We start from the raw sequence: 9,302 nt of genomic DNA on the forward strand, positions 1-9,302 counted from the left end.
TCTGTTTGGTTCCTGGAAGATGACAAGAATTGGTTTTTTCAAAACCCGAATTCAAAAATTTGTGTGTTTGTTTCAAAATTTGCAAAATAGAATTAGCATACAAGACTTCCAATTTTGCCTCAAAACCAAGTTTTCTAACTTCCTAAAAAAAGCAGAAATTGAAAATCAAAACCTGGTTTTGTTTTTTAAGTAGTGTAAAAACAATAGATTGGACTACTTTTTGAAATTTGCCTTCTACTCTAAGCTTACGCATAAAAACGTGTCTTCACATGAATCTTCTGAGTGAAACAAACGGTTTCAGTAAAATCCCAAAAATCAGAATGAAGATATACAAAACCTTGATTTAGCTAAACCAAGGTTCATAGAAATTCGAGTTTTTTAAATTACACGAACCAAACGGACCCTCAAAAACCAAAAAATAAAACACTCTAGTGACGAACTACTTTGATTTATCAAAACTCCAGTGTCTCGGTTGAAAACACTCGTTACTCGGCACCAAAAACCCCCACAAAAGAGAACTTGCTCTTAAGATTGAAATTAGCGAATAAACCACTTGATTGCTGAAATACAAAAATAAAGATACTTAAATTAATATGTCGACAATCCTATTCTATTATAGATCCGTCAAAGATTCCTTCTCTGTAATAGTCGTGATCATAATCATAAACTATTTTAAAAACCAAGCTTTTCTCTCTTATTTCTAAATTCCATTCAGGAAGAGGACCATTTTTATAAAAAGCATGGATAATGCCAGAGGAGTCCCCATTATCATGTGGACCATTAGATTTGCAAATAATCTAGTTCACTGAACATGGCATGACATGTGCATACAGATCACGCATTGAAGAAGCATGCTATAAGACAAGTGAAAAGTTTGCTTGGGACAGTTGTTGCCCGCTCTGTCCATCAGACAAGAAACAACAAGAATATTTCTTCATCATATGAAATAAAGTGACAAGAATGGAAATGCATTTACTATCATAAATTAGAGTTCATTGACGAGAGTGGGGTTTGATAATTCAACCAACAAAGATGTTGTGCATTTTGCTATTATGAATTAGGTTTCATTGACAAGAGTAGAGTTTGATGATTCAAAAACAACAGAGCTAAAGATGAGCTGAGCTTATCCAACTTACATGCAAGGTAACTTAAAAGTTGATAACTATGCCAACACTACTCTGATGCTGATAAATCTTTTGCTGGTAAACACTCTTAACAAAATGGTAAAACAAATATCAATCTGATTGCATTTACTATCATAGACTAGGGACCGTTGACAAGAGTGGGGTTTGATAATTCAACCAACAAAGATGTTGTGCATTTTGCTATTATGAATTAGGTTTCATTGACAAGAGTAGAGTTTGATGATTCAAAAACAACAGAGCTAAAGATGAGCTGAGCTTATCCAACTTACATGCAAGGTAACTTAAAAGTTGATAACTATGCCAACACTACTCTGATGCTGATAAATCTTTTGCTGGTAAACACTCTTAACAAAATGGTAAAACAAATATCAATCTGATTGCATTTACTATCATAGACTAGGGACCGTTGACAAGAGTGGGGTTTGATAATTCAACCAACAAAGGAGTGCATTTTCCTATTATAAATTAGGTTTCACTGACGGGTAGAGTACGATGATTCAATAACAACAAACCTAAAGATGAGCTGAGCTTATCCAACTTACATGCAAGGTAACTTAAAAGTTGATAACTATGCCGACATTACCCTGATTCTGATAAACCTTTTGCTGTAAAAAGATATTAACATGGTAAAGCAAATATCCATCTGATTGCATTTACTATCATAAATTAGGATTCGATCACAAGAGTAGGGCTCGAAAATTAAAATATGCACTTTTCTATTATAAATTAGGTTTCATTGACAAGAGTAGAGTTTAATGATTCAAAAACAGCAAAACTAAGGATGAGCTGATCTTATCCAACTTGCACGCAAGGTAACTAAAAAGTTGATAACTATGCCAACACTACCCTGATGCTGATAAATCTCTTGCTGGAAAACACTCTTAACAAAATGTTAAAACAAATATCAAACTGATCAAATTTACTATTGTAAATTAGGGTTTGTTGACAAGAGTGGGGTTTGATAATTCAACCAACAAAGATGGGAGTGCATTTTCCTATTACAAATTAGGTATCATTGACAAGAGTAGAGTTTGATGATTCAAAAACAACATAACTAAAGATGAGCTGAGCTTATCCAACTTACACGCGAGCCAACTTAAAAGTTGGTAATTATGCCAACACTACCCTGATTCTGATAAACCTTTCGCTGGAAAAAACTCTTTAACAAAATGTTAAAACAAATATCAATCTGATTGCACATTCTGACTCTGATGAAATTCTCCTGGATATGAAGATCACTGTACAAATTCAAGCCTACAATGGACACAATTCACAATAACCGAGACAAATGTAAGCCTGCCATCAGGGATTTGCTACCACCACAGGTGATATCAAACGTGAGTCCTCATTCATACATGTTGCATGATGCATCCATAATGCATCAAATTTGAGGTGACTCTAGGCTGTAGCTATCCAACTGGTTGAAATGACAAGTCTTCTAAAATGTCAAAAATCATATCAGCTTCTTTGACCCAAAGAACCAAGAACTCCGAAGAGACATTATACAATCAAAAGTCATATGTTGATTCTCCCACTCTGGACTTAACCAGAATTCAGGAAGCACCATCTGACTCTGCTTTAATCTCAGACGGCGTGGCCTCTTACTAAGGTTGGCTTATCGACCATCGGTGGAGGTAAAGGATTCTGCAAAGCCAGCTGGTCTAGTGGGAATACTACTTTGAGTATTGTCCATGCTTGTTATAGAATCATCCATATTCGAATTCTCAAATGCCTGCCATTTCTTCAGTGCCTGTGGAAGAGTCATGTCCAAGTCTATTCCATAATATTCCTCCTTCTCTGCATCCGTTGGTTTCCATTGCTCAACCAGAGGAGATAGCACGTTAACTGCGTGACCCATGTCAGGGCGCTGGTATGGTTCTCTTGCAGTGCAGTGCCCTGCAAGTTCTGCAATAGTGCAAATGCTCTTCAGAGTCTCCTCTGAAACATCCAAGGCCCTGTCAATGGCACCTCTGAATGTTTCTTTGTTGATATACATTCGTCTAAACCATGTGACTAAATGCATGCTCTCCTCAGGCTGTGATTCATCAAGAGCTCTTCTTCCTGTAATCAGCTCCATGAGTATCACTCCAAAGCTGAATACATCAGCTTTTGTTGTTACACGACCGGTTACTGCAAAACAGAAAATGTTTTAGACTCGAAAAATGTGCCTGCAATGTTAATTTAACAGGCTGCAGCTCAAAGAACTGCTTCTATACAAAATGAAATTTCCAAACATCAGTGAAGTAATCACAAGCAGGCTTTAAACAAATCTGACCTAGCAACTTGTCGAACAACACTGAACGGATCAAGAGATCTCACAAAAACTAGTTAGAACAACTAGTTGTGAAAACGTGAAGATATCTCACTAAAAAGTGAGAAACTGGATCAAGAATACAAGAATATGTCATGAATTCTATGAAATCTCCAAACACCAGTGAAGGGATCACAAGCAAGCTTTAATTAAGTCTGACCAAACAACTAATAAAATAACACTGAATGAATCAAGATATCTCACCAAAAACTAGTTAGAACTACTATATGTGATAATGTGAAGATGTATCACTAAAAAGTGAGAAACTGGGTCAAAATTACAAGAATATGTCATGAAATCTTAACAAACATCAGGTCATTCACAAAAAGAAATGTTCAATCATGTTCTAAAAAACCATATATTTGAAAACTGGATTTACAATTTGATTCATTACAAACTATGACAGATATTGGGGTCTAAACGAAGTACACATCAAAACTAGTTATGCAAGAAACGAAGGAAAGAGAAAACAAAATGCCGATTAAAGTAATAGTGACGAATGCCAAACTATGACAGATTATTGGGGTCTAAACGAAGAGCAGATCAAAACTAGTTATGCAAGAAACGAAGGGAAGAGAAAACAAAATGCCGATTAAAGTAATAGTGACGAATGCTACGTTAAATATATTGGGTATAGAATACTTACCAGCATATTCAGGTGCAAGATAGCCAAAAGTACCAGCCAGTCTGGTTTCAATGGAGTACTTCCCTTCAGGAGCAAGCCTGACAAGCCCAAAGTCCGAGACTTTAGCTCTCATGTCATCCCCAAGAAGTATATTAGATGGCTTGAGATCTCTATGAATGAAACTTTTCTGTGCCAAGCTGTGAAGATACTCCACCCCTCTAGCAACATCCAATGCAACAACTAGTCTGTTTGTCCAAGGCATCGGTTTAAGATCGTGTCTTTCCCACTCAAATAAATGTCGACTAAGAGGGCCTTGTGGCATGTACTCATAGACCAGAAGTCTCTCATTACCCTCAATGCAGTAGCCAAGCAATGCAACTAGGTGCCTATGGCGGACCTTGGTGAGAACAGCAATCTCTGCCTGGAATTCATTCAAACCTTTGTTGCTCATAACCCCTGCCTCCATTCTCTTCACTGCGATCTTGGTCCCATCATGCAGCTCCCCCTTGTAGACAACCCCAAACCCACCACGTCCAAGCTCGTTCTCCTCGCTGAAATTATTGGTAACGCTGCGAAGAACCTGAATTGAAATAATCATATTGCCTGCCTCCACCATGTGTACATCGCTTGGTCCACTGCTAGACGAACCGCCACCAAGGGTCATTGTGGAGTTTACGCTTGTTGTCTTCAACATCTCAGGATCAGACCCAGAACCTTGAGGTTGGAGATGGACACGATGAGCTGATGCTCTTGTATTTGGGCTTATCACACGGCTAGATCCAGATTTTATCTTTCTATGTAAACATAATCCTAAACCGCCCACAACTATGCTGAGACCAACAAGCCCGCCTACAACCGAACCCACAACGGTGCCCACAGACGAAGAGCTCTTTCTTTTTTCCCCAACGCCCGAACCTCCTCCATCATCCCTAGTTTTGTTTGACGCATTTCCAGACCCACCGGGTGTACTACTACTACTAGGCGCATTAGCGGCAGGAGCCTCCGAACCAGAACTTCTCCCCAGCTGTGCATTTCCATTAACGATCACATCCACCCCATCCTTGAATTTAGGAACATCGCCTTTCAAATCATTGTTGCTCAAATCTAATTTCTGCAAACTGGGCAAAGAAGCAAGCTCACTGGGTATTGGTCCGGTCAAATTATTGCTCCCCAATATCAAAGTCTTCAAAGACGCAAGCTCCGCTAGTGCAGGCGAAATGGTACCAATCAACCCTAACCCGGCCATATTCAACACCGTTACATTCCCCGCAGCGTCACAAGAAACATATAACCAGCTATCACAAGGATCGTTTCCTTTCCAATTGGAAGCAAAAATGTAAGGATACCCTACGCCACTGGCAAACTGCAGCAAAATATTGACCCTTGCATCGCATTTTCCCGGAGCAGGGAGGCAAAAGCTGTTTTCAGTGGCGGTTCCAACTTCAGCGTCTAACGCCCCGGGAAAAGAAGGATAAGGCCCTTGCAATGCATTGTTGATCAGCGAAATGTTGCGCAAAGAGGGAAGGCTGCTCAGACTCGAAGGAACAACACCAGTCAAGGTGTTGTCCCGGAGACGGAGATCCCGCAGGCCGGTCAGATTGGAGAGGTCGGGGATAGGGCCCGTAAATTCATTGGACTGAAGCCAAAGCTGTGTAAGAGATGTCATTCCGGCCACAACATCAATCGATCCAGAAAGCTTAGGACCCACCTGGTTATTCAGCCATAGTGTCACTATATTCGAACCGGAGAAACTTTTTGGAATGGGTCCTGTTAAATTGTTGAAGGCTAGGCTCAGAACCTGCAAACTGGCAAGCGAGTCACCGAAAAACCCAGGAATCAAACCCACGATCCCGGCACTGCTAGCCGTAAAGTTTACCAGACTAACGGCATCCTTAACATTGTCAGGTATCGACCAGGGCGCCAAGGGGTTTTTATCGAGGGCAATGACTTCTAAGCTAGACAAACCAGAGAAAAAATCCCGCGGAATGGATGAAAATTTGTTACCATTGAGATAAGCAAATTGTAGAGCCGCCATGCCATTGAAGGAAGGCAATGCACCGCTTAACCTATTGTTCTGGAACCCAATGTTGCTCAAAGCGGTTAACTTGTTAAAACTCGAAGGAAGCCCTCCTTCAACATCTTTATTTTGCATCTGAATCGCCACGACTTTGCCATTAGAGCAGCGCACATTTTCCCAACTACAGGGATCCAATCCCGTCCAACCCAACTTAGATTCTGCATTCGTCAAGCCCTTTCTCAGCTCCAACATCACTGCCGCATCTGAGGAATCAGTCCGCTGAGCGAAGCTAACGAACACCAGGCAGAAAAACATTAACACCCACAGAAGCAACACAACCAGGCAACTCCGAACCTCCATTGTTGTACAGATACAAGCTGTTTTTTTCTTGACCCTCCGAACAAGTTCCTAGCCATCATCCATTTTTCCCCTGTTTTGAACCCAAATTTGTTTCTCGAATTCAGCCGTGTAACAACTTGCACCCTATAGTCATGATACACATCAAAGCCCAATCGCTGCGTGATGGAGCGGCGCCAGAATCATCAACCTCTCGCTTTCCCCCAAATATCTCTGCTTACCTGTATCCCAGGAATACGAGATACACCTAAGGCTCCATTAATTGAATGAATTAAGGATTTTAATTAAATGGGTTGTTTCCGAGTGAGTTGGAAATGAAACTAGTTGCACATGGATGGGTCCCGACCTGAGATTTTCGGCATTCTTTGCGGACACGCCATCTACGCGCCACATCGGCGCATTCGGCAGAATAAATTCAAATTCCAGTACTTATTGTTGATGGCGTGGCAGGTGGGGCAGAATGCTTTTATTTTGTTTCCTTGATTGTTTATCTCCTTGCGAACACCTGTAATCCTCGTGTTGTGCAGGTAGGCATCAAGTTTGTTAATGCTTTGGCTCCATCACTCTCAATTGCTAGCACGGAGCTTCCATGTTTTTAACTTGAAATGGCTGATCAGTGTGTCATTTAATAAGTGCTTATGTTTCTAGGTATGGACCATTCAATGGGTTGAAAGGTACAATTTAATGCAAGTACTCATTTTTGCAATTCTATTGGCTAGTACATGTACCAATTTTATATGACAAGACCTACCAAAACAAAAAGTTAAATATGTGGGAGATTCAATTAAATTGAAATATGTATTATATTAAAAAAAAAAAAAGTAATTTGTTTATGTGATTGTAAAGGACAAGAGTGTATAGTTCTTTCCTAAAATATTGCATTCATTTTATTGGTGTTGGTATTCAATTTAATCTATTTTTACACATAAATTTACAAAATTCAAAAAATTAATAAATGTTCACCTCTTTAGCTTGAGTGGTCTAGATATATCATAATGCATAGGGAAGTCCAATAATTCAATTTAATTGCCTCAATTCTAACCTAATTCATAACAATTTGGGGTATTCAATCACTCGTATATTTAAGCATAAGCTCACAAAGCCCAACAATTCTATGAGCCAAGTCACCCACTTTCACTTAGTGATCTTGATTTAATTCTAATTTGTAGCAATTTTATTGTGGATCCTCAATTTCACCTATTTTATGAATGTATGATTATTATGAATTTATCCAGTAAACACATCTTAAATCTATGAAATTTGAGTGTGCTCCCGTATAAATTATTGAAAATTAATCAAGAATAAAAACTCCTTTTTTTAATGTGTAAAATGGAGTCAATTTCTAAAAAGGTAAATTGTTTCAAAATGTGAGAAACAAACCAAAATCTAAGCTCAAAATACTACACAATGTTTTTTGAAAAAAAATTGGACATACATAGAAAAGAAATTATATGTAAAAAGTTGAACATAATCATAATTTAAAATGAATTGTATGTTTAGATAGCTATGTAATACCTACCTCTAGTTGACTTTTCATGTTGTATTGTTGGATTCTTTTAGGCCAGTTTTATGTTTATATTTTATGACTAGCGGTACTTGATTACCAGATTTGATTGAATGTTATTTCATATTCAGATTATGTAAATGAGGAGTTAGTTATTTCATGTGTTCATGATTATTTCAATGATGATACATGTGTGTTCATATAGTGATTTCAGTTATTTCATGATGGTAGTTAGATAAATGATTTATATGCAGTTTTCTACGGATGATTACCCCATACTTGCATGTGTATAGTGTACCTGCATATTTTACTTTATGTATGACATTTATAATGTGGTTGAGGGAGGGAGTCGTAGTCACCTGCTAGTCGAGATCTACACAATGCACCACTCCTCGCCATTGTTTGTTTAGTTTAGATTATATGTGTATGTACATGCTCAGATTTTATGTAAATTCAGGTACCGGGCATTGACTTCCCTGAATTGTCAGGATGAGTGTGCCTTATCATAGTATCTCAATAGTAAAAGAGGGGAGATGATTCTCGAGTCCAAATCCTAACCTTAAGCCAATTGTCCTAGAAGGTAGGACGAGTATCAAAGTTGTTTACCCTTCCAAATCCGTCAAGTGACGAGAATTCATGATTTTGACCCGTGAATTTGGTCTAGTACTTTGTTCTTTATAATGAGTTTTTGTATTTAGTTTTGTGGGTGTATTGTGATTTTTAGTTATAATTAAATCAAATTAAAAGATAATTTAATGAAAATTTTATAAAGCAGAATCAATATTTAATTATTTTTAGTTAATTGAGAAATTAATTAAATAAAAGAATTAAATTTAAAAGATTTAATTATACTTCAATTTTGGCGTAATTATATTTATTTAATTTAATAATAATTTATTTAGGAGTTTCATTTTTATAATAAACTTTAAATATTATTATTGGTTAAATTAATAAATATTTAATTAAAGATGTCTTATGACTAATTTAATAAATTTATTTTAATTAAATTGCAAAAAGGATGCACATGAAAACTAAAATATAATAAATTAATTAAGAAAAAGGTTTTGTGTGATTGCAAAACCAAAAAACCCTAACTAGAGAAAGTTTTTTATTAATGAATTAGAGCTCATTTCTCCATACACAGGTTTGGAGGAGCTAGTTTCCAAGAAGAAGGCTTTCGAAGGAAAGAGAAATTGCTTGCGAGTACCATGCACCCATTTTTTTAGCATCAGATTCAGATAGGATCTTGTGGGTTTTGCATAGTAGTTTCTTTTTTTGAAATATTTGTCTTCTCCGTGTCTGAATGGAATTGTTTTCAGAATATATTTGGGTTGAAACACTTG

The 9,302-nt window shown here is 37.5% G+C and overlaps 1 protein-coding gene across 1 annotated transcript; it reads right to left on the bottom strand.

Annotated features, from left to right (window-relative positions):
• Window positions 1-2,102: 2,102 nt before the first annotated feature.
• Window positions 2,103-6,944, bottom strand: LOC149574926 (receptor protein kinase TMK1-like). Its single transcript, XM_089814775.1, has 2 exons — window positions 4,103-6,944; window positions 2,103-3,275 (listed from the first exon to the last, which is right to left on the bottom strand). The coding sequence occupies exons 1-2, from the start codon at window positions 6,456-6,458 to the stop codon at window positions 2,761-2,763; spliced, it is 2,871 nt and encodes a 956-aa protein (XP_089670901.1). The 5' UTR covers window positions 6,459-6,944; the 3' UTR covers window positions 2,103-2,760.
• Window positions 6,945-9,302: the final 2,358 nt, after the last annotated feature.

The sequence above is a fragment of the Cupressus sempervirens genome, chromosome 2 (assembly GCF_028749045.1).
Source record: "Cupressus sempervirens isolate cs-2001-9-10 chromosome 2, ASM2874904v1, whole genome shotgun sequence".
NCBI classification, from domain to species: domain Eukaryota; kingdom Viridiplantae; phylum Streptophyta; class Pinopsida; order Cupressales; family Cupressaceae; genus Cupressus; species Cupressus sempervirens.

Coding starts and splice junctions, on each gene's coding strand:
- LOC149574926 (XM_089814775.1), bottom strand. CDS start 6,458: ATGGAGGTTCGGAGTTGCCTGGTTGTGTTGCTTCTGTGGGTGTTAATG. Junction 3,276..4,102: donor TCTTGCACCTGAATATGCTG/GTAAGTATTCTA, acceptor TCTGTTTTGCAG/TAACCGGTCGTGTAACAACA.